The sequence below is a fragment of the Hemiscyllium ocellatum genome, chromosome 4 (assembly GCF_020745735.1).
Source record: "Hemiscyllium ocellatum isolate sHemOce1 chromosome 4, sHemOce1.pat.X.cur, whole genome shotgun sequence".
Taxonomy (NCBI): Eukaryota; Metazoa; Chordata; class Chondrichthyes; order Orectolobiformes; family Hemiscylliidae; genus Hemiscyllium; species Hemiscyllium ocellatum.
The window spans coordinates 61,286,562-61,312,919 of NC_083404.1; the positions used below are offsets into that span (position 1 = coordinate 61,286,562).

Consider the following 26,358-nt stretch of genomic DNA (forward strand, 5'->3'; position numbering starts at 1 on the left):
GTCTTCCTTCCCACAGATGCTGCTAGACCTGTTGAGTTTCACTGCAATGACTATCCTGTCCCAGTGACTGAACACGCCCACAGAAGTGGAAACACAGTAGTATGCAGTCCGCTGGGAGTAGGCAACATTGACCCTGGACCCTATGAGATTTCATGGCATGAGGCTAAACATGGGCAAGGAAACCTGTTGAATACCAACAACCACATTAGCTCAGTTGATGAATCAGTACTCCTCCATGTCCAAACAATTTGATTCACTTCAGTCATACCAAAAAACATCTGCATCAATAGAAATTGTAGAGGCTTTGGGCTCTGACAACATTTCACCAACAGTAATAAAGACTTGTACTGCAGAATTAGACATAGCCCTTTTCAAGCTTACAGCACATCCACAACAATACATCAACCTGACAACATGAAAAATTGGGAGAAAGTGAGAACTGCAGATGTTGGAGAGTCAGTGTCGAAATCTCATATTAAAAGGTAATCAGGACATCAAACGTACTTTCCGCAGATGACTTAAATGCCATCACCAAGAGTGGCTGGAATAACGAACTAAGCTGGCCAAGTACTAAAAAACTTAACTACTCGAAATGGTCTGCAGAAGGTAGGGAGTAAATGAACAAAATTGAAAATCTACTGGTCTTCATCCTCATTAATCAACCTGTTGAACATACATCTACCCATAACATTATTGTTAAGAGTGACCAAACACCGTCCTTGTGGAAATGAATTTGTATTTCTACACGGAGGATATTTTCAATTACATGGCAGTAGCACTCTACTAAAATGGAACAGACTGTACAGATCTAACAACTCAAGACTGGACATTTCTAAGAGATACAATCCATCTACAGCATATATATGTTCATATTCAGCAAGATCTAGACTACATTCAGATTTTGGCTGATATGTGGCGAGTTATATTTGTGCCACATAAGTGCCAGACAATGACCACCTCCAATGAGGTAGAATCTAACCATTACTCCTTGGTATTCAGGGGCATTACCATCACTGAAACACCATTATCTGCATCTGAAAGGTTTTGATGTTGAATGCTGAATGTTACTATTAACCAGAAACTGAATTGAATCAGCCAGTTAAATACTGTGGCTACAAGAGCAGGTTAGAATCTAGAAATTCTGCAATGAGTAACTCATTTTGAGATACCAAAGATTGTTCATCATCTACAAGGCAGAAGTCAGGAGTGAGTTGAAATACTCTCCACTTGCGTGGATGAATGTAGCTCCAACAACACTGAATAAGCTTGACATTATCCAGGTCAAAGCACCCTACTTGATTGGCACAACATCCACAAACATCCCTCAATTGTTGAGTCGTAGCAGTAGTATCATCTACAATACGCTCTGAAGAAATTCACCAAAGCTTCTTCATCAGCACCTTCAAAAACCCATGACCCCTATCATTTAGAAGGATAAGGGGTAGCAGATACTTGTGAACATTACTACCTGCAAGTTCCCCTCCAAGCCACTTATCATCCTCACTTGGAAAAAAGTGCTATTCATTCAGTATTGTTCAATCAAATCTTTGAACTCGGTCTCTCATCATATTATGGGTGTGACTATAGCACATGAACTGCAGCAGTTCAAGAAGCCAGCTCACCACCACCTTCTCAATAGAAACTAAGTATGGGCAATATCTGCTGGATTTCCTTCCTTAAAAGGAAATTATCAGGTATCAGATACCTTCTTTTATCTGAATCGACAGTGGATTCATGGTTGCTATTAGTCTATCTTTTAATTTCAGATTTTATTAATTGAATTCAAATTTGATCATTTGGCATAGCATTTGCTCAGTTGCAGGATTACTAGTCCAATGACAATACTCCCTTCTCCAAATGTATTTGTCAGAATAAAACAAATATGTTACGTTCATTAGTTTGGATATTGACTGACAATCTGCTTATGTTTACATACAAAGAATAATCACAGCTAAAGTTTAACAAACAAACAGGCCACAGATAAGCCATGGCTTTCAGGGAAGCTATCAGCAGATAACTAGGGACGGTTAAAAACAAGCAGAAACTTGTGCAGCCGTGTGGCTGGCAAATCTTGTCATCATGATAAAGGCCAGACAGAGAATAGTCAACTGATGATTTCCTTTGATTGTTTTTGTAAAACAACTGAAGCAAATCTGAACTATTCTAACTGTACTCACACGGGTTGAAAACTCAGTTCTGGATTTAAAAAAGCAAAATTCCAAGACTTCAGAGGAACTTTGGATACATTGCTCTGCAATGTTACATGCATAAATCTGATGTTGAAATTATGGCTGAAAGTGAAGTTTCCATCTATATTCACATGCTTTAGTTTATAATTATACAACTATAATTATTCACCAGTTTGTCCCTAATTCCTGATGAAAGGCTTATGCTTGAAACATCGACCTCCTGCTTCTCGGATGCTGCCTGACCTGACGTGCTTTTCCATCGCCTTACTTTTTGACTTTGATCTCCTGCATCTGCAATCCTCAATTTCACCCTCTCCCTAATTGTTGCTCAGGTTATCAAAACTCTTATACTGTGGAACCTCTTTACAACTCAAACATTTTACTGAACATACTCAGACTTACTCTGGAGATGTATCAATTCCAGTATGTCCATTCTGATCCAGGACCTGATCAATCCCACCATACCAAGCAAGATTCCAACCCACTTTCAACATGTCAGACACAGGTTTTATGTTCATAGGATTTGAAGAAGATGGAACCACGGTGCAGTACGGGCTAACAGCGTGATGAATTGGCACTTTCACCATTAGGTTGTACCTGTGCAATTTAAAAAGGAAAACTATAAACAACAAGCCATTCTAACTAATTTGTTAGAAAACCATTAAAACATCCAACATGGCTTTTCTAATTATTTAGAAGAGTGAACAACAAATTTTAACCTAGTTGCATTGTTAGATGTGATGCAACAAAGACTTGACACGATTCAATCAGACAATAAGCCCACTAAACACTAAAGTCATCATGACAGCAATGCCTAGAGCTAACGGCTTTACTATCCTTATCCATAGAAAGATATAATGGAATTGGATGCCCAGAGGTGGTTCACTAGGCTGTTATCAGGATTGGAGGGATTGTCTTTTGTGGAGAGGTTAAGTAGGTTTGGCCTGTGTATTTGAACATAGAGGAATGAAAGGAGACCTTGTTGAAAGATACGATTCTTACAGGACATGACAGGATAGATGCAGAAAGGTTGTTTCCTCTTGAGGATGTGTCTTGGAACAGAATAAATAACCTCAGAATAAGGGATCACCCATTTAAGGGAGAGATGACGAGAAATGTCTCCTGTCAGAGAGTAGTACACCTGTGCAAGTCTATCCTGCAAAGCTGCAGACACTGCATCATTAAGTATATTCAAGGCTGAGATAGACAGAGTTTTAATCAGTCAGGGAATGAATAATGATGGGAAAAAGGCAGGGAAGGAGGTTTATCAGATACATCATGATCTCATTGAGCAGACACAATGGGCCTACTTTTACTACGTAGCATGGCCTAAACAGCCAAAATGAATTGTTATAAAACAATTTATTATTTAAAACATCAATTGATCAGGTCATTGCAAAGATTCAATCATTTATATAATTGGCAGTTTGTATATGCACAAATAGCTTTTGAAGGGAACATTTTTCAAAGCAAAGGACACTGGCAGCAAAACTGCTCCATGTGCAAAGCACACAGTCACCATGTCTCAACACGTTCAGATAGAGGTCACATTACACAATGCGCGTGTATAAGATATATTAGTTTTGAACACAAAGAAAGAAAAGCCACTACAAGACCAAACGCCTTCAAACTCTCTCCTTTCCCCTGAAATCGCTCTCAAAGCTGGAGGTTTGAAAACCCTTCGGAAGGCTTCATCACGCAAAAGGAGAGCTCTTAAAGGAAACGTCTACACCACTGCCTCAGAAAAAGGAAAAAAAATTAGAATATGGGGAGAAACCCCAGCACCAACATGTGCAAACTGTCTATAGGTTAATCTGCAGCTGAAGTCAATCTAAGAATAATTATTTTTATTGACCTGTGTTGCTTGCATTATTTGTCTAAAGATCTTTTCCAGGTTTTTCCAAGCCTAGAGGAGTGACAGCATGTGTGTGTACACACAAGCTATTTTTAAGAAGAGTATTTATATATATACTTTAAATGTTTTGTTAATAATTTTACCATATTTGGTATTTGGCAAAATGCTAAGATTTTTTAATTTGTTAAATTAGCAAAACTGGTCAAACTTGTTCTTTATATTGAGCTATACGTAGTTTAATTATTGCTATTATGTCCATTTAAAATTCAAACTCTGCTGGAACTGTGGTTACTTTTTAAAGTTTCTATGGGGAATAAACAGTAAGGCCAGATCAAAAGTTTATTGCATCATTGATTTTGATGGCTCAGCTTAATGTTAGTTTAAGTTTACATATTTGAGGATACTTTCAGGTAAAATGCTTTTACTCAAGGACACAGTTGCATTTTAAAATAGTAATTTAAGCATGCAGTTGGCCGAAGTGTATTAGTTTGCATGGTTATTCTGAGCTTTGTTTTAGTTCTCAATATTTATTATGGAGTCACACATAATTTTTGCAGTTAGGGGATATTTATGTGCCTGAATGTTGCCGAAAATGTCTCACTTTGGGGTATCAGAGATGATCGTTCATCATTGGGTGGTAACGTTACATACTCTAAGCAGATGCAGCAATTGCTCACTGTCATCATCTTGGGAAAGATCTACGAATTGGTAAACTAAGAGGAATAAGCTATTATAAAAATGATGAGCTTACAACGTGATTAGCATATAAAAAATTGAACAAGACCTTAGGAAGTGATGTCTCTAAGATGACTATTACTTTAAATGAAACCAATGAGATATTCGGTGCGCACTGTTTAGCCAATCCAAGACCGACAATGAACTGTTCATGCACTAATAAGCCATTTAGAGTTTAGGTTGCCTCTGTAAATGCACAGAGGGTAGCGTTTAATAAGGGTTAATAAAATGTAGGTTTTCACGGTTCATTTGCATAGAAAGGAAGATCAAAGATAGAAAAACTTAAGTCAACAGAATCAGAGAGGTGTTGAGTCATCAATGTCATGAATTGCCACAAAAACATGGATAAGCTGAATATCACTGTTGACACTCACTACTTTGTTTCTTTACTTGTGATAACTTAAAATTTGTAAAACTTACAAAAATACCTGGAATGGTTTTGGTAACTAATCTGGACTAAGAAACATTAGATGGGCACTCTCAAGCTCAATCTATAATTGTAACTGGCTTAGGTCTTACATTAATTAAATAAGTATTTCAAAATTTTACACCTCATCAATACCTTTTGTGATGATTTGACTTGACTACTGGAATGCATTCCTGGCTGTTTGCCACATTGTACCCTCAATAAACATAGACCCATGCAAAACTCTACAAGCCATGTCATAACCTGAGCAAAAATCGTTACCCCATCATTCCTTGTTCACTGACCAGCACTGGCTCTTGGTTATAGCATGGCTTAAATTTGAAATTCTCATCTGTATTTTAAAATTCCCTCAGGGCTTTGCCTCTTCCTAACTCTGTCATCTCTTCCAGTCTTTACAACCCACTTGAGAAAACTGAACTCCTTTAGTATCAGTCTCCTGAACATCCCTGACTTTACTTGCTTAACCACTGGTTATGGGTTATGTAAGTCCTGGGTTATGTAAGCCCTAAGTTCTCCCATTCCTTCCCTTAACCTCATCACACCTCTACTTCACCTTCCTCCTTAAAACAAAACCCTTTGATCAAATTTTGTCATCTGCCTTAATTCAGAGTCAAATTTTGTTTTAAAATACCTTGAAATAGTATGTTGGAACAATTTAGTATATTAAAGATGCAATCTTAAAGCAAGTTCTTGTTGAGATAACTTTCAAATCTAATTACATTCCAACAAAAGGGAAATTATTCAGATTGCACTGAAATCACAAATAAAGACACCACTAGGATTTTGTAAATTAACAAAAGAATATAAATCGTTAACAAAGGTATTTGAAAGGAGCTGAAGTTTCTAAGTAAAACCCTCAATGAATTTCTGAAAGCATGTAGACAAATAACATGAGACTTTACGACTGTTTGGCATTCTGCCACTTGTCATTCTGACCACCTGTCATTCTAATTCTCCTTCTCAGTGACCTTGCTTTCCTATAATGTTCTATTAAAGTTCTAGATTAGCATGAGGAATAGCATCATTTTGTTTAATTAAGCACTCTACAGCCTTCAAGAGTTTAACAATTCTACTTCATAACTTCTGATCCATTTTTTCTCAAAGAATCTGTCAGAGAGGATTCTGTTATTCCCATTTCCTGGACCCACCTTTTGTTTCTTGGTCTATTGCCACCTGACATTGCTATCCCTTTTGTTATTTAATTTTTCCTATTTTCTATCCAATTGTAGAACTTGCCTTTTGTTTGTTATACTTAATCCCCTTTGCTGAGATTGTAGTTGACTAAAATCTGGGGCATCCTAATTATTTTCCAGTTCTGATGAAAGAAAATCAATCTGAAACATTAGTCTCTTTCTCTCTTCATAGAGGCCACCTGACCTGCTGAGCCTTTCCAGTGTTCTTGGTTTTTATTTCAGGTTTTCAAAATCTATTTACAAGTTTACTGATAAGCTTTACGTAATGATGGCAGGTTTCCATCCTGTAAGGTGATCATTTATGCCATGATAGCAAACTCTCTATTAAGGATTGACTGATGTAGCTCAGGAGTCTCACTCTGGCACGGCAGTATCTGTTATATTTCATGAAAGTAAACACAGCGGCTGAGAGGGTGCAGGATGTATCTGCTTTCCCTGGGCTCTGTCGTTAGCCACCTGAGTTTATAGACAAGTTGGATGACATTACAATTTTTTGAAGAAACAATTTTTTTTTAAATTAAGTTAAAAATAACATTTTGAAGTCAAGAAAATTGATTAACAAAGGAGTTTTTCAAAACCATTTTCAGTAATTCAACTTGTTCAGTTTTCAGGCCGACAGATTTTCATTACTTTCTGTTAAGTTTCTTAACTTGTGCTTTTTTTAAAAAAAAATGAGCATAGTGCAATTCAACCAAGTGCCACAACAGATCATGATGGATGGAAGTACATGCAACATACTCATGATATTTTTTATGGCTAAAATGAATACTACTAAAACGTGTTGACGACAGAATAAAAATAATAAAGGATTACCTTTGGGTTACAATAGCTGGTAAACTGAATGGTGCAGTTGGAGCAGTGATGTTCTCAGGCCTGTTGCAAGGACAATATTAAAAGTAAAGAATTCCGTTAATTAAATAAACCACCCAGATTGAATCACAAAATCAATACATTTAAGAAAACTAACTCATTACTAAGCAATGAAGTACAAATCTGGTAATTTGCAACAATGGAATATACTCTTTACATCAAATCTAAAATTCAGTTCACACAGAAGTTATCACACATATCAGGCATACTTGCTTCGTAACAGATGAAAAATGTTCTTAATCTGCACATTGCTTCAGTAAACTATTTTAAACTTTCAGTTTGAGGTAAAAAAAGGTTTAATTCTACTTTTAATATTAATCAGCTTTAAAAATAATGAAAAGTTACAAATATATGAGAGAGATTTCCTTGAAGTATAACAAAAAGGATTCTCATATTGTCTTGTGTGATTTATCATTATTTGTGTAAAGGATATACTCTTGGGAGTTGTGACTCATGAATATTTGAATGAGCTGACATAAAGCAAAACCTTGTCAAAACCATATTAAAACAAGGTTAAAGATTAAACATCACATTTATCAAATTCAGTTGTGTTTAAATTTCAACTGATAGCAAATATATGTTAATTTACACTACTGCATACAACAATCTTATCCTAAACATCATTGTATTTGCTTTGGACATTATGAAATTCATTGTTAAAATGACAAAACTATTACATTGTTGCAAACATTAAATTTTACCCTTTCATTTTGACAACATGTTTCGTCTTACCAATAATCTATCCTGGCTACTTCATCAAACAGCAGTAGAGTTAGCAAAGCTGCCACCTCACCAAGAATATCTTTGTCTTTCTGCAAAACCAGGGACACTGAAAGGCAACAAACTAAATTACAAGTTTGTAAGACAACATTGTACAGGAACTGAGCTGCAAGGTCACCTTTTTAAGTAGAGATCTGTTTCAATTTGACTCCAGACTGTTGGTATTTTCTACACACATTCACTTTCCCTGTCCATGTATTTTAGTGTACATGATTTCACAAGCACAATTTACAGTCTAATAAAAATCATACTACACGAAACAAGAAATCAAGGCGAAGTTAAGCTGTATAGTATCGTAATGCAGTCACAAGTTTAGAAGTGTAAAGGCATTTCATACTAAGTGTGATGCAAGTTCATTGGCTTACAGAAATGCTGCTGTCCATAATTGTTTAAAGTATTAAGAAGAATATCAGTTTGTTTTTTCCCCCCTAAAGGTAGCTATAGTACAGAAGCTAAATAAAACAACAAATACAGTTTCTATTTTCAACAACCAAAAGGGAACTAAGGCTTCTAGAAGTAAACACTTCTTTACAACATTTTCTATTATATCTTCCTATGCCAACAGATAATAGATGCTGGCTATTGCCCATAAAAACAGGAGTAGGCCATTTGGTCCCTCTAAACTACTTTGTAATTCAATAAGATAAATAAGTTGTGGCTTCAAAACCTCATATCCACCTAACGCTTCTCCCTGATGAGCATTAGTTGGATATGAGGATTTGAAGCCGCAATCAGGTCAAACATGATCTTATTGAATGCTTATTACTAATAAGCATTAATTCTCCTGTTAGTCAAGAACGTGTCTACATCTCCCTAAAAAATATTAAATGCAAGTAAAAGCAAAATTCTGTGGATGCTGGAAGTTTGAAACAAATGACTAACTTTCCATTTAAAGTGGAGATGATGTGGATTTTTTCTCAGATGATTGTGAGTATAGAGAATTCTCTTCCTCAGAGAGAGTGATGGACAGAGTCAGAGAATGATGGAGAAACTCAGCAGTTCTGGCAACATCTGTGGAAAGTAAAACAGAATTCTCAAGCCAGTATGACCCTTCTTCATAAAGAGGTTAGAAATGGGTTCTTTTATACTTTTAACAGAGGAAGGGCAAAGGGAATCAATGGTTTAGAGATACAGGCGATACAGCAGGTCTGGCGGCATCTGTAGAGAGAAAAACAGTTAATGGTTCTAGTCCAGCATGACTCTTCTTCAGAACTGAAATGGGGTGAATAATAATTTTGTTAAAAGTATACTTTTGACAGAGGTGGAAGGGATGAGGGAATCGGATAGTGCAGACACCTAATATAAAAGTCACAAGGTTGACAGTACTAGTGAAACAGACTCTTTCACCCTTTCCTCCACCAACTTCATACTGTAATTGACACCCATTTCATATTGCTTTCTTTCATCTTTCACCACCGTTAAGAGCATTAAATTCTGGTCTCCTTGCTCTAAGAAAGAGGCTGTTAAGCTTGATAGAACACAGAAAGGATTTACATGGATGTGGGAGGGGTTGAGGCTGAATAGGCTGGGGCTATTTTCCCTGGAACATCAGAGGCTGAGGGGTGACGTTATACAGGTTTATAAAACACGAGGGGCATGGATAGGGTGAACAGCCATTTTTTCTCAGGGTAGAGGAGTCCAAAGCTACAGGGCATATGTTTAAGGCGAGAGGGGAAAAATTTAAAAAGGATGTAAGGAAAAACATTTTCATACAGAGGGTGGTGTGCGTATGAAATGAGCTGCCAGAGGAAATGGTAGAGGCTGGTACAATTACAAGATTTAAAAGGCATTTGGATGGGTACATGAATAGAAAGGGTTTAGAGAGATATGGGCTAAATGCTGCCACTAGGTTAATTTACGATATCTGGTCAACATGAACGAGTCGGACCGAAAAGTCTGTTTCCGTGCTGTACAGCTCTATGACTCTATAAATGGAAAATGCCTTATTTTTATCCTGTATTCCCTCGTTATCCCACAAAGGGAAATATTTTTCAGCATCCACTCTGTCAAATTCCTGTCAATTATACTACTACTTATCTTTGGAAAAAGTCATGTGAATGAAGCATTAAGAGTTAGGTGAGCTATTATAAACCAAAGGGGAGGGCAAACACAAGAGTTGAGCGAATAGCTCAGAGGATAAAAACATAGTGATGGCAAACGAGTAGTGATGCAAATGAGAAGATACTTACAATGAGAAAGTATATTGGAAACAGAAAGGAGTAGGGGAAGAGCAAGTGAGTTACTGATGAATAGAGATCTAATTTTCCCTGAAGAAAACTGTAACATTCTTTGCTCTTTTTCTTGCCAGTTCCATAGAAAGGAACTCAATCATTAGACAAATGTCATCTAACTAATGCATATGAATTTTTACTTTCCTTAAATGCAAATGGCAAGAACGATCAATAAGGTTTAGAGACAAACATCTGAAAAACAGTTATTTCAAGTGTTATTAAACCTAAACAAAGAACTAAGACAACTTCTGATTCATTTGCTCTAATTTAAATTCACACACAAAAACTCTGCATAGTTGTACACTATTTCTTTGCTCTCTATTGAAAATAAACTAACAATGCTGTAAATCTCTACAGCATTTTTCCTTTCATTAGTTTCTAGATAATTAGGAGATGTTTTTGAGATTTTAAGCAAATTCAGTCTTATTTGATATTTCAAACATTTACAAAATTAAGAAATTGGAATTATCGTACCATCTTGGAATTTTGTGTGGTACATCGATGCAAGTAATTGTTTAACTGGATAAGTAATATTTAACACAAGTTCAATTTTTAGAATGAGCAAGTATATTAGAAACAGAAAGGAGATGGGGAAGAGCAAGTGAGTTATTGACAAATAGAGATCTAATTTTCCCTGAAGAAAACATCACACTGTAACCTTCATTCTTTTTTCTTGCTAGTGCCATAGAAAGGATCGGAAAAAGAGAAAGCAAAAGAGGATTGAGGGAAAATTAAAGAGGGAAAAGATAACAGACAAAAATATAAACAGCAAAAAAAAATGCAGTAAAAGACAGGACATTAAGTTTCTCGCTGTTTGTGGGCAAAAGAATGAAAAAATACATAAAGATGAAATGATAAACGAGGTGGGAGATTAGAGAGGTAAGTAGTGTAAGCAAAACAAAAGTTGCTCAAATACTCTCTCACCTTCAATAATTTAGCTCAAGTCTTCATGAACAAAGTTACAGTTGAAGATATAATAAATGCAAGCTTAGGATCTCACCTCTGAAGAGGGTCAGTAGGAAAGAGGTCTGCAGAGCTAGGGTGTGGCGCAGAGCTGGATCCAAGTAAACCAGCTTTCGTAATACTGCAAGACATGGCAACATCAGGCACTGCATGCACTAGACAGAAAAGATATACACAATAACTGTTTATTGGCAACATACATTCAAATTTCAACAGAGTTAAGTGATTTAGTTATTAATTCCAATAAATGTAAAGAACAATGTGAAAGCCTGAGCAGCTGCATCAGCTTCTGATAGATTTTTGTATTATTCTTTAGAAGAGATATCATTAATTTGCCATTTTGATGCATCACTCATCACAAGTAAACAAGAAATTTTTCCAGTAGGAAAGAAGGCATCTAATTAGAACTCAAACACCACATCAATTCACAAACTCGCTTGTCAGGCAAATGTCATCTAACCAATGTAAATGAGTTTTTACTTCTCTCAATACAAATGGCAAGAACAATCAATATGGTTTAGAGACAAACATCTGAAAAACAGTTATTTCAAGTGTTATTAAACCTAAACAAAGAACTAAGACAACTTCTGATTCATTTGCTCTAATTTAAATTCAAACACAAAAAGCTCTGCATATTTGTACAATATTTTTTTGCTCTCTATTGAAAATAAACTAACAATGCTGTAAATCTCTACAGCATTTTTCCTTTCATTAGTTTCTAGATAATTAGGAGATGTTTTTGAGATTTAAAGCAAATTCAGTCTTATTTGATATTTCAAACACTTACAAAATTAAGAAATTGGAATTATCATACCATCTTGGGATTTTGTGTGGTACATCAACGCAAGTAATTATTTAACTGGATAAGTAATATTTAACACAAGCTCAATTTTTAAAGAATAAATTTCTTGTTCACAGGATGATTTACTGCTTTTCCATAAATGCCTAAAGTCCACCATGACAGTCTGTATTTTTTAAGTGGAAAACAACTGCATAATTCTGAGGTGCAAAGGGATTTTTGTGTACTGGTAGATATGCGTAAAAGGCTAGCAGGCAGGTGTAGCACAATCATGAAGGTTAATGGGATACAAACTTTATAACAAGAAGAATTGAAGATAATGCTGCAGTTATACAGGGCATTGGTTAGACCACCGTGAATACGGTGAATGGTCTCTTTATTTAGGGAAGAACTAAAATGGAGAAAGGAGCCAGTTGAGCAGATTTACTGGGTCAACATCTGGAATGAACAGATTGCCTTTTGAAAAACTATTCCTCTTCAGATGAGCAAGGAATGAACGGATGGATGTTCAAAAATGGTATTTAACAAGGGGTACTCCCTCCTATGTTTGAGTCCTGACATACTGGGTGCTGTTTTCAAGTTAGGGTTCACTCATGGAGGACTAAGTGGAAGGAAAATTTTCTCTCAGAGGACTGAGTAAGACACTACTTCAGAAGACAGTGAAGGTAGGGTCACTTAGTATTTTTAAGGGTGAGATGGATTGAATCTTGTTTGGCAGGGGAATCAAATGTTATCAAGGGTGGATGGAAATATGGAATTTGAAATACAAACTGATTAACCATTATCTTATTGAATGGTGGATCAGGCTTGAAGGGTTGAATGGCCTACTTCTGCTCTAACTCATAATTATATTCAAACATTAAAATTCAGTTTTAAAAATTTGGAGCTAAAAATTTGATACCAGTAAAAGTGACCTTCAACTCTCAGATATTTGAAAACAATTAAATGGTTCACGAAAATCTTTTAGAAAAATGGATACCATTCTTAACTACTTCGAGCTGCATGTAACTTTGGCTACACAACAATTTAATTTGACTCTTTACTGGTCCAACAAACCACTCAAAAAATTCAAGACAACTGAGGACTGTCAATAATTGTCAGTCATCCCAGATAGCAAACACATCCTCAAATATTTAAGATGGTAGCTCCATGCAGTGTTGTGCTTTCACTCCCTTCACAGACTAACAAATAACATTCAGGCTTTTAAAATGGCCAAAAGTCAAAATGAGAAGTCCTTTCTTTTGTGCAGAGAATTGGAAAGTTAAGATTTTAAAAAGCAATTGTACAAAATCTTTCACAAACCATGACTCTGCAATCACATTGGCAAGTATCAAAAACAAAGGAATGAACCTGATTTACATACCTTTCCAATTCTGTGCACACTTTCATGTGCAAATGAAACAATCTTTTCTACGATGCCCTGTCTTTTCAAGACCGCATGGAGTTTGGCATCTGTAAGTAAGCCATAAAGAAGTAATTCTGAATCAAAACAAGGTGTGATCTGGAATGGACTACCTGAAAGGATATCGGATCCAGATTCAATAGCATTATTCAAAAGATAATTGGATAAACACTTGAAAGGAAGGAATTTACAGGGTAAAAGGGGAATCAGCAGGGGAATGAAACTAATTAGATATCTTAACATAAAATAGGCACACATATGATGCATCAAATAACCTCCTGCTGTGTTAAATCATTCTGTTAGTGAATACTGATTTTAAGTATATTATCTGAAAAATATATGTAAACATTTTTATTCACTCATGGTATAGACATCACAATGCAAGGCTAGCATTTATTGCAAATCCTTAATTAATCAAGGAAATGTCAGTGATTTAACTTCTTGCACAACTGCAGTCTGTGCACTAAATTCACTCCTTTATCAGTTAATTACCTACAATGAATTAACATGTTCCATGATTTTAACCCAGTGACAATAAAGCAAGTGTGATACATGGCCATTTCAGGACAGTGCTCCATTTAGAGATAAAAGTGGATGCATTTGTGTTCTCGTGCATCTGTTGCCCTGGACCTAGGCAATATGCTGCTGATTTAGGAGAAAAAAACTCTGTAGATCATCCTGTACATGGTAGACACTTCAGTTACAGTGTGCCAATGATGCAAAGCATGGATGGTACATGTTGAAGCCATGCTACTGTACCTGCACCCCCACAGCCATTCATCCACACAGCACAGTGATGTGGTTAATGCAGTTCAATTACCAATTAATAGTGACTCTCCTGATTTCTGTGGTAGGAGATGCAGTAATGGTGATGCAACAGAACAGCACAGACAGGTGGTTAGAAGTTCTCATGTTGGAGATGACTGTTACTTATCACCTCATTTGACAAACATAATTTGCCAACTATTAATCCATGATGGGAGCTTGCACAGGACTTGTTCCATTCCAGTTTGAAAAGCTTGCACTACCACAAGTATAATCAATAATGAAAACTCATGACATTTTTTTTAACTTTCAAAGTTTCGATTTATTTTTTCTTCTTCAGCACACAGGTACCAATAATAAACAAAATTGTGAATGCTGAAGATCTGAAACAAAAAGCTACTACAGAGAGTCTTTCCTTTTAACTCTCTTGAATTATGTTTTTTTTTAAACTTTATGAGCTTCAACTGGGTACTGCTTATAACGTGGCTGAACATGGGCAGAACTGACATTTTGCCACATGTTACTCGATTATCCGAAGGACACGGGCGGGGTGTATTTCAATCACTTAATCGAATTCCAGATAATCGAATGCTGGATAACAGTTTTACCAAGCATTGGGTTATGATCTTGCTGGATAATCCAATATTCAGATAATCAAATGTTGGATAATTCTATGCATTAGAAGTAGCAAAAAGGAACCAAGCTAATAACTTTGTGATTTTTATCAAACAATCTTTGCTGCATCCTTCTTGAAGGCAGTTAACTCCTCATTGAGGGTTTTATTTTATTCATTCATGGATGAGAATGATGGTGGTTGTTATCCCTAGTTGCCCATGAGTGGTGGTGAGCTCACTTCTTGAATCGGCAAGAGTGAGGACTGCAAATTGTGGAGATCAGAGTCCAGAATGTGGTACTGTTAAAGCACAGCAGGTCAGGCAGCGTACGAGGAGCAAGAGAATCGATGTTTCGGGCAAAAGTCCTTCATCAGGAATGAGGGTGCCCTCATTCCTGATGAAGGGCTTTTGCCCAAAACGTCGACTCTTCTGCTCCTCGGATGCTGCTTGACCTGCTGTGCTTTTCCAGCACAACACTCTCAATCCTTCTTGAATTGGTTTGTTGTAGGTAGACCCCAAATGCCATTAGGGAGGTAGTTTCAGGAATTTGACCCAGTGACACTGAAGGAACAGAAATATAATTCCAAGTCAGGATAGTGTGTGGCTGGTTCAAATGATTATTCTTCAAACAATTACTGATAGCAGAAAGGAACAGAAATTCTGAATCAGTATGAGTTTTTTTAATTCAAGAGCACTGAATTTGCAATGCTTAATAACCTGTGCAGGCTGCAATCAGATAAGTCATAACAGATCATAAGTCAAACCCAGGGCTTCCTGGTCTGCAATGCTGAGACTTTATCCAGAAAAGCAAAAAATGAGCAGATGCAGAGTTGGTGTAATTGCTGTTTCCAGTCATAACCAGAATCTTTCCTTTTAACTCTCTTGAATTATGTTTTTTTTTAAACTTTATGAGCTTCAACTGGGTACTGCTTACGACGTGGCTGAACATGGGCAGAACTGACATTTTGCCACATGTTACCAACTTAAAATCTGATTGAAGATTTGTAGCTCGGGTGTCCGTTGTTGTGGTTTTGTTCGCCGAGCTGGAAGTTTTTGCTGCAAACGTTTCGTTCCCTGGCTAGGGAACCTCATCAGTGCTGTTGGAGCCTCGTGTGAAGCGCTGCTTTGATGTTTCTTCCGGTATTTATATTGGTTTGTTCTTGCCGCTTCCGGGTGTCAGTTTCAGCTGCAGTGATTTGTATGTGGGGTCCAGGTCGATGTGTCTGTTGATGGATGTTCTTGCCGTTTCCAGGTGTCAGTTTCAGCTGTAGTGGTTTGTATATGGTGTCCAGGTCAATGTGTCTGTTGATGGAGTTTGGGGATGAATGCACCCGGAAACGGCAAGAACATCCATCAACAGACACATCGACCTGGACCCCACATACAAATCACTGCAGCTGAAACTGACACCCGGAAGCGGCAAGAACAAACCAATATAAATACCAGAAGAAACATCAAAGCAGCGCTTCACACGAGGCTCCAACAGCACTGATGATGTTCCCTAGCCAGGCAACGAAACGTTTGCAGCAAAAACTTCCAGCTCGGCGAGCAGAACCACAACAACATGTTACCAACATTTATTACTCACATATTATCAGTCATCAGGAATAAGCTGGAATGCCCTCAATTACTCATCCCTCTGCCTGGAAAAGGCCACCTTACACTTGGTGCTTGCAGTGAGTACAAACGAAACAATAAATCTACTATGAAGTGGGCAGTAGTACATGCCACATTTATTACTACTGTGCAATTTCTATTACTACAGTCTTTGCTAACAAGTCTTAAAGGTCGAAAGTGATGGACACATAATATGCAATTTGCCATAATATTCAGCCCTATCCTAGCATCATTCTTTTTCACTACATTGAAAAAACTCCAGAAACCAACTTTGCAACGCAACATTTTAAATAAATGTACCAAACAGAAAAACAAAACTGCCTAATGTTTCAGGGTAAGAAGGTGCAATTATTTTAAAAAACACCGCGATCACTGCACAGGAAGCAGTTACCTTGTGCCATAACAGCCAGTTGTTCTGCTGCAGATTTACGAAGAGACAGGTCAACAGTCTCAGAGATCAGGATTTCACATACTTTACAAGCATTGCCTTCCTAAGGCATAAAGAACAACAGAACAATGTTAATCTGAAAATTTACTGACTTAGATGTTTAAATGTGACAGTATGAAGCTAACAGAGTTGTACATTAAAAAGAGAAAGAATAGTCAAGTGCAAGATATGTCCCACCTAGATTTAGCTTTACAACCCAAGTAACTGCATAATGGTTTACACAACCCAAGTTTGTGGTCTCATTTATGCCACTGACTTTGGATTCTTTCACTAAATGAGAAGTGAGAATGTGAACTGGGTGCATATGTGAACCACCACATGCACTGGGTGAGACAAAAAGCAGTAATTATACATTATACAGTAGCGCCTCGACATATGAACGACCTCGTTCATGAACAAGTCGGTTTACGAACAGGATTGTATGTAAAATTTTGCTTCAACGTATATACGAAATTCAAGGTACGAACGAAGGTGAACATTTTAAATGACAATGTGATGTCCTATTTTTGGAAAATTCTGCAACAAAGAAAAAAACAAGTTTCTCTGGAGCATTTTCTTGTGGCATCACCAACCTCCAAGAGACAAAAAAGAGAAAAGACTCTGGAAATATCCGAAAAATGGGAAAATTGATTCAGTTCGCGAACCGGGTCCCGGAATGGATTAAGTTCGTAAGTCGAGGCGCTACTGTATATATTTCATTAGCTATAGTGTGGAAACAGGCCCTTCGGCACAACCAGTCCACACCGACCCTCCGAAGAGTAACCCACCCAGAACTATTTCCCATGCACCTAACACTATTGGCAATTTAGCATGGCCTATTCACTTGACCTGCACATCTTTGGACTGTGGGAAGAAACCGGAGCACCCGGAGAAAACCCACACAGACATGGGGAGAATGTGCAAACTCCACACAGTAGCTCGAGGCTGGAATTGAATCTGGGACCCTGGTGCTGTGAGGCAACAGTGCTAATCACTGAGCCACAATACCACCCTAACGAATTTATGATCAAAGTAGGATGGAAGTAGGTTTATGTAACTTCTTTAACTGATAGGTGAGTAAACAGTGTCTACAATTATTATCAAAATACCTGTAGCTCGTAACATACAACAATAAATAGGATTTAGAAATTCAATGATTAAACTGACAGACAATATCAAACTAAATTAGGCAGCAAAATCTGAGGTAGTCCCCTAGGAACAAAACAAGGCAGTGTCAATTAAAGTATGTAATTGTGAAGTACAGAGGCAAATGAAAGTTAACAGACAAGAGTAAGGCACTGTACATAGCACAAGAAAAAGCATGGTCATAATTGGTTTCATTAAGGGGCTGGCTGAATGAGCTCCAGAAATATTTGGGTTGCGTTTCCTACACAGCAATAAACAAACACTGCTGCACAACTTTACCCAACATCCTTCAGCTTAAATAGATTTTGCCACAATGTTGCAGTAAGGATCCAAGTGAATAGGGCATTTTTTCACCCAATAAAACTTCACGGGTGGGGAATAAACGCAGTAGGAACTGAGGAAGACACGAAATAAAGTAGTCAAAACAGTTGGAGAACAGAAATAAGGCCAGGAAAAGAAAAAAAAAAGTGAAAATAGAATCACAAGAGAAAATTAAATCATAAAATTTAGTATTTACATGTTTTGCCCCCCAAAATGCAAAGAGTGGAAGGAATAAGACTTTCATAATTGTTTTAGTTAATTTTCAGAGGCAGAGATGTTGATTGGGAGCTACAGTACTTAAAGGCTGAATGGCCTTTCTGATCAGTAACTATGTTGTAAATTACTTGAACTCACTTGAAATTTCACCTTTAACTTCACATTATATTTAAGAATTATTTAACTAAAAAGATCTTTAACCTCTAACTACATATTTAACTAAATACAAATCTATTCTACACAAAAAAGGTCAACACAGAGACAAACAGACATTGTGTATCCTGTATTCTGTAGTTGAAAGTAGGAACAAAATTGGCAGCTCCTCACCTTGACAATAGATTTGCCAGTATCTAATTGCAAATCAATAGATTTCTCCAAAATGTACAAATCAGACACATAATTCAATATACTTTCTTGCAGCACAGGCAGTTTATTGGAGACATCTTCTTCATTTACCAGGTGTGGCATCAAGTGTGTAAGAGCTACAGAGCGCACTCTATTGAACAAACAGATAGAACAATTATATCCTTTGACATAAAAGTATTCTGCTTATATTGTCAAAAAAGCTGCTCATGGTTAATTCCAAATGCACATTTAACGTGTACAATAGAAGCCTGGTATACACTAGAAGTTGAAATACTTTGACTTAAGGCAGCCATTTTGATAATGATGTGGTTAAAACTAGAAGGTACAACGGAAAATAGTATTTGTTTAGTTAACTGTCTGATCCACAACAACTCAAATTATATTGGAGCAATTATCTGAACTATCACGAATAACTAGTCACAATTATTTTGAGTAAAAAGTGAAGTCTGCAGATGCTGGAGATCAGAGCTGAAAATGTGTTGCTGGTTAAAGCACAGCAGGTCAGGCAGCATCCTTGGATGCTGCCTGACCTGCTGTGCTTTAACCAGCAACACATTTTCAACAATTATTTTTCCTTGTGGTGTCAACGTTTATTCATGAAGTCATCTCTCAGTTTGCTGTATATTGAAGCCACAGAAATTCACAGCTTTATCAACACGTTCTTGAAAGCAAATTTCTGTGAATGCTCCCCTTTTAAAATCTAATAGAATTTGTGGCAATTTCCCACGTTTTCTTTTGCCCAGAGAAACAACTACAGCAAACTTTGCCTTAACCAGCAAGCTTGATAAACTGACAAGTTATACACTGAAATATCAGAGGTTTACTATACTTTCGTGATCTCCACAATGTCCAAATAGTCATTTAAGGTCACAAGTGACAAAGCTCTCTGCTGATAACTTATCATTTAAGTGATTTAAGCTGTAAACATACACCTGTTGCCTAATATTTCTAGAATTTAGTGTGGATTTTTTGATCAACTAGAATATTTGATCAACTGGTACACTCCTAGTCCCATGGGTGTCGATTAATAAAACGTTTGCTGTAGTATAAACCTAAATAAAAATGTTCATGAGGAAGAAGTACTTAATGCAAGGAAACAATGAACCAGCAAGGTGGCTTTTATGGCTATATGGATCAAAGCGCTCTTGAAAAAGACTTCAAAGTGTGGCTCAGATTTTATAGTCAATGGTTAGTGAACAGCAGAAGTCCTTGGTCACCCACATCATACCTGACTTTGTTTACTCACATTGAACGAACTTGCAAAGGAGCATGGTGCCCTCTACTGGCCATCTGGGACTTACATGGATCAGGCAAGAAATGCAAAAAAGAATTTTGTTCTACCTTCCAACATGGGAAGTGGAACTGCAACCTAGACCATCTAGCTTAGAGAGAGGGACACTACCAGTGCTCCAGCAACCCAATAAAAGGATGGCTATTTAACCAATTAATCATATTAAGGTGTCTTTCCTGTGACACAAGGTATAGAATCAAACATTATTTTTGGCTAAATGTCAGTTGCACCAACTACTCTGAAGACTTTTTTGCCATGAGGCTGAATCTTACCAAACCCACCTTGTTAACCATTTGCCCTGCTCACCCTATTCCAGCTCTATTTTGCCACACGGTATTCATCTGATCAAAGGACTGGTATCCCTGCTGCCCGGGCTTCCTTAAAAGGAAGTGGTGCACCCCAGGCAAGAGGTTGCAATCTAACGCACTGGATCCCTGCAGCTTGATATTGTCCGGTAAGGAACATCACATACAAGCAAGAAACTAGACAATTCCAAACATGAGCTTTTATTTAAAGCCAACAAAGTAAACACAAACAAAACCAAAAAAGCTGCATTTCACACCACAATACGAGCCAAATGCTGACATGATTACCAACAACTATTTTAAATTCTAAATTGTCCACTTTACCCAGCTCTCATCTGTTTGGAACAGAGTGACAATCAGATTCTATCTAGTTTGCAGTGCCTGATGTTGTTGAGTCCTGTTGCTAACAAGGAGATTTTCTCCTCTCTGATGCTCCCATTTTCCTCTTCGGAAGCCTGACCTCCACTCTCCAAGTTCCTAAACATGTATCACTTAGTTGCCTGCTCCACTTGTACAGGGCCAGGATGCCAGGATGATATGACACATTCTATCTGGACTAGTGCTGCAAGTAGCAGACCCACAACTTAAGCGTCCTACTGTCTGCTCCCTCACGATCCTGCTCACAATATGTGCATCAATTTGATGAAGGTGCCACACTGGCTGAGTAACCAACACATTACAAGAAAAAGTACATAACCTTCCCTTCCCATCCCAGACCCACATCAATCATTCAACTTATCACTGAATTCAGGAGCATCCATCATAATACAAAATGACATGAGGAAGCAACATCCCTCTGTTCCCACAGCACCCTTGGAAGTTTCAAAACTGAAAGGACACTTTTGACCAGCACTTGAACTGTGAGCATGGTTATGTTCACTTATTTTAGGTGGGGTGAAGAAATTGGAAAATGAATGTAGCTGGACTTCGCAAAAGCATGCTTCATATATATATACCCTTTCAATTTCCTAGTATTCAGTTGTCATGAATTCCCTGCTTTCGCCATTCAATTTGACAATGATTCCATCCACCTTGTCCCAGCAGCTTTCCAGTTCCAGTTGCATCTAGCAAATAGCAAGTAATGGTGGGAACACAACTTAAGGTGGACACTGTCAGCACTGGACTCTGCTCTGTCGCCAGGTATTCCCAACAGACTCTGGTCCTTTTACCTCATACTACCCCAACAAGCTGTTTCCATCCATCCTTCCCATCACCCAGAACTTTGCCTCCAATTTTTCTCCTTGCTCCAAAGCCCCAAGATTATACCAGAATGAGTCTCTTCACACTCCTAACCAACGTTTTCATTTAAGTCACTATCCCCAATTACTGCAAGCCCCAGAGCTTACAGCTTAGCTACACTAACCACCATGATAGCCTGTCCACCTACTAAGCAATGTTAGTGTTGACTATTGATGACAATCTCTCTTTGCCGCAACCTTGGTCTGCAGAACTTTAACATCTCCTGTCCTTGAACGTCGAGTTGCCTCCACTTCTGTCTGCATTATAGCATGCTGCCCTCAATTTCTACATTTCACTTCCCTAATTCGCTTATCAGCCACAGCCCTGAATAAATAGCCCTTTCCTCCCAATAAACAGACACAGGCCTGAGTGTGCCCCTCTTCATTAATTGCTATGGAATAACAGCACTGACTGACGAGGGATCAGAGCTACAACTGATCTCAGTGCAGCCACCCAGTTGACCTATCACTAATGCCCATACGAGTTGCATGAAACTACAGAAATAACCAGAGCCGAAGCCCCAGATTGCATTGCTTCAGAACACCTGACAATGAACAGCCAAGTGGCTGACTGACTCTGCCTGTGCCCAGGACTCAAATAGAATGACCTCTTGATTTTTTGTGGCAGAACCCTCTGACTGACAACAGTTCTCTTTTTTTAAAAAAATGACAGTTCCCATTGACTTAACTGCTGATTATTCCTCTTAGACTTTGAGACATGGGCATTTGGTTGAATGGCAGATAGTGTGTTTGCTGTGTATACTGCAGGCATATGTTGCAGGTGTGACATTGAATGGTGCAGTGCCGTACAGCAAAGCATCCACCTCACTCCCCCACCCTCCAGAAAACTCCCAAAACAGAGGTGTGAGCATCCATGCAAAAGCAAAATGAGTGAGTGCATGCTAAGACAGCAAACTTAGAGCCTTGAAATCCACCTATCCCATTGTTGAGAGGTGTTTTTCCTTTGTGCAAAGTAGTCTGGCAGCTGTATTACAATGAAAGGTTTCAGTGCACTCCAAAATACAGTACAGAATTTTACTGTTTTGAACTGGACTTGATCTGAGACAGTGATGTGCTGTGATAATGTTATGAGGTTGGTGCTTGTCTGGTGCCACACGCCTTGGATGAAGGAAAGAGATTGTTGTTGTCCATGGAGTGTGTCCTGAGATGTTGGGGAATGCTGGTCAATGCTCAGAGGAGCAAGAAGTGAGCTGGAGGAACAAACGACAAACTGGAGCAGCTAGGTACCCACTCAGACTTTCATATTAGAAACTGTCACTGTTCATCCTCTCTCCACTGCCTGGTAAAATACCAAACTGCCTTTAAATGAGGTGATAATAATTAATTATGAGATTTTATTCCATGTAAATAGGCCTTTCGCTTCTTACTAGCAAGTTTCTTATCTGACTGTTAAAACTTCAAGCTGAAAATCAACATTTTTCATATCTGACCTGCATTGCCAGTATCATTCAAGGGCTGAGAAGATTCCGCCCATTATTCCCAGTGGTAGTATGATAGTAACCAAAGGACACAAATGTAGGTGATTATTAACAAGAACCTGAACTAGCAAGAGGAATCATGTTTATTTTCCTAACACAGAAAAATATTGTGATCTATTATGTACCACCTAGAAAGGCAATCAATGAACCAACGTCGTCTACAAAATTCCATGCAAGGACTACCACAAACACTATGTAGGACAAACAGGAAGAAAGTTAGCCACCAGAATACACGATCCTCTCTCACTCGTAGCCCTACACACGGAGGAAAATAAAACACCATTTCGACTGGGACAACACATCTATCCTGGGACAGGCTAAGCAAAGACATGCCAGAGAATTCAGAGACGCCTGGCACTCCAACCACAATGCCATAAACAAACACATAGATCTAGATACCATCTATCAACCCCTCAGAAAACAAACAGGAAATGACATCACCACAAACCCCAGGAACCCCATCCAGGATAAACATATAAATAGAATGCAGGAGACAACAGCTTCGCTTCACTTGAAGGTCGCCCCTGATGATGTTACCTAGCCAGTTAATGAAACGTCTGGATATCAAACCTACAGCTCAATGAGCAAACCTACATCCTAAACCTCAACCTGAGCTACAAACCTTCACAAACCTTGCAAGAATCAGTACTATTGCTCAAAAGAGGACTGGACAAAAACTTGAGAAGGGCAGACAGAGTAGGCTTAGTTGAATTCTGCACACTATTGTCATCCTCTATCACTTTGAACAGTATTTCCTTGATTTCTCCTCTTTACAAAGGCACAAGTATCAAGTATCAGCTTAGTAGCAAATCCAGCCGTCCAGTGACCAATGGTCTGCTATGTGAAACACCTCAGTGGGGTTATGTTAGTTGCCTTGGCGACTCTTGCCCGAGGATTCTCAAGGAGATGAAACTTGGAATGGGACAATTTAGATTGAACAGCTGACTCTACTGCTCAAAGACATGCTTTTTATTTTCCAGCTCAAGGTGAAGATCAAGCCCAAGCATTTCAAACCCTCCAACCTAGATAAGCCCAAAAAGCAAGGGATCCCAATTTCTGGAACAGAAAAGCAATGAACATTTAAAGGAAAAGCTGCAGCTCCACACAACTTCACTTTTGAACTAGAGTTGGTCACCTCTAGGTACAGAATCCATTTGAAAAGATTATTCAGAATTTTGCTGAGAAAGCAAGAAGTGCTAAAATTAAGATCATAAACCCATAAGACATAGGAGCAGAAATTAGGCCATTCAGTCCACTGAGTCTGCTCCATCATTCAATCATGGCTGATAAGTTTCGCAACCTGATTCACCCAATTCTCCCACCTTCTCCCCATAACCCTTGACACCCCTTGATACTCAAGGCCTATCAATCTCAGTCTTAAATGCAAGCAATGACCTGACCTCCATAGCGTTCTGTGGCAATGAATTCCATAGATTCATCACTCTCCAGCTGAAGATGTTTCTCCTTATCTCTGTTCTAAAACATCTTCTCTTTACTCTAAGGCTGTGCCCTTGGGTCCTAGTCTTTCCTACGAATGGAAACATCTTCCCAACATCTACTCTGTCCAGGCCATTCAGTATTCTGTCTGTTTCAATTACAGCCCACCTTATCCTTCTAAACTCCATCAAGTATAAACTCGGAATACTCAAACATTCCTCATATGTTAAGCTTTTCATTCCTGGGACCATTCTCATGAACGTCCTCTGAACATGCTCCAGGGCCAGTACATCCTTCCTGACATATGGGGTCCAAAACTGCACACAATACTGCAAATGTGGTTTGACCAGAGCCTTACAGAGCCTCAGAAATATATCCCTGCTTTTCTCTTCAAGTCCTCTCAAAATAAATGCCATCATTGCATTTGTCCTCCTAACAACTGACTCAATATGCAAGTTTACCTTGAGAGAATCCTGGACTAGAATTCCCAAGTCTCCTTGCACTTCAGACTTCTGAATTTTCTCCGCATTTAGAAAAGAATCCATGCCTCTATTCTTCCTATCAAAGTGCATGACCTCTCACTTTCCCATATTACATTCCACCTGCCAATTTTTTGCCCACTCTCCTAATCTGTCCAGGTACTTGTGCAGCCTGCCCACCTCCTCAAAGGTGTGGTTACAGGCTAAATCTAGTACCAGAACAACATTCATCTTAACAAAAAGTAATTAATTCAATCAGGTTCCCATAAATCCCTTTGCAGCAATCCCTAAATACTGTCAGCAGTTGCACTAAAACAAAACAGCCAAACCAGAGAAGTGACTCGTGATCATTAGGTGTGTTCATGCAAGGTGACATAGATCAACATGAGATAACATCCATGACAATGACTCAGTTGGTGGTTGATTGACAACACTTGCAGATTCATAGTGACATAACTTTTCCACTTAAGTAAAACAAATGACTAATTTCCACAAATGTTTCATGTTCAAAGTGTTCCTGTATACTACAGGCAAGTGCCATAAACATTTGCTGCCAAAGAACCATTAAAGGTTGACACTCCATATAGTCTCACCATAGATATCTGGCACTGTAATAAACGCATCCAGAAGATATTAGATTGCGGAATAAAACAGAAGCTAACATTGCTTCAATGTACCATTTCTGTAATAAATTGATAGGGAAATTATCTAATACTACAAACCATATCTGGCTACATTTTACATTGTATCAACTATTTCCATCCCAGTAAATTTCTTTTAATGGCTATGGAAAAGATGCAACTATTCTTTGAGCTGAGTTGTAGTTTCAGCCCTAAATGACAGTGTTGTTTGATCGTTGTCGAGCACAAGTGATAGGGTAGTTGTTATGGGGGACTTTAACTTTCCAAATGTTGACTGGGGATTCTATAGTTTGAGTACTTGAAATGGGTCAGTTTTTGTCCAACATGCGGCAGAAGCGTTTCCTGACACAGTATGTAGACAGGCCAATAAGAGACGAGACCACATTGGATTTGGTACTGGGTAATGAACCTGGCCAGGTGTTAGATCTGGAGGTAGGTAAGCACTTTGGTGATAGTAACCACCATTCGATTAAGTTTACTTTAGCTATGGGAAGGGATAGGTACATACCACAGGGCAAGAGTTATAGTTGGGGGAAAGGCAATTATGATGCA

At 38.2% G+C, this 26,358-nt stretch overlaps 1 protein-coding gene across 2 annotated transcripts in view; it reads right to left on the reverse strand.

The window, feature by feature from the left end:
• rttn (rotatin) overlaps nucleotides 1-26,358 on the reverse strand; it is a 223,972-nt gene that overhangs the window by 129,398 nt on the left and 68,216 nt on the right. For both annotated transcript variants that reach the window (XM_060823325.1, XM_060823321.1), the window contains exons 18-24: nucleotides 18,878-19,046; nucleotides 16,832-16,931; nucleotides 13,406-13,494; nucleotides 11,281-11,398; nucleotides 8,002-8,098; nucleotides 7,213-7,272; nucleotides 2,592-2,786 (exon numbers count right to left, since the gene is read on the reverse strand). In XM_060823325.1, the coding sequence (XP_060679308.1) occupies nucleotides 2,592-2,786; nucleotides 7,213-7,272; nucleotides 8,002-8,098; nucleotides 11,281-11,398; nucleotides 13,406-13,494; nucleotides 16,832-16,931; nucleotides 18,878-19,046 (828 nt within the window). The remainder of the gene's footprint in view (nucleotides 1-2,591; nucleotides 2,787-7,212; nucleotides 7,273-8,001; nucleotides 8,099-11,280; nucleotides 11,399-13,405; nucleotides 13,495-16,831; nucleotides 16,932-18,877; nucleotides 19,047-26,358) is intronic.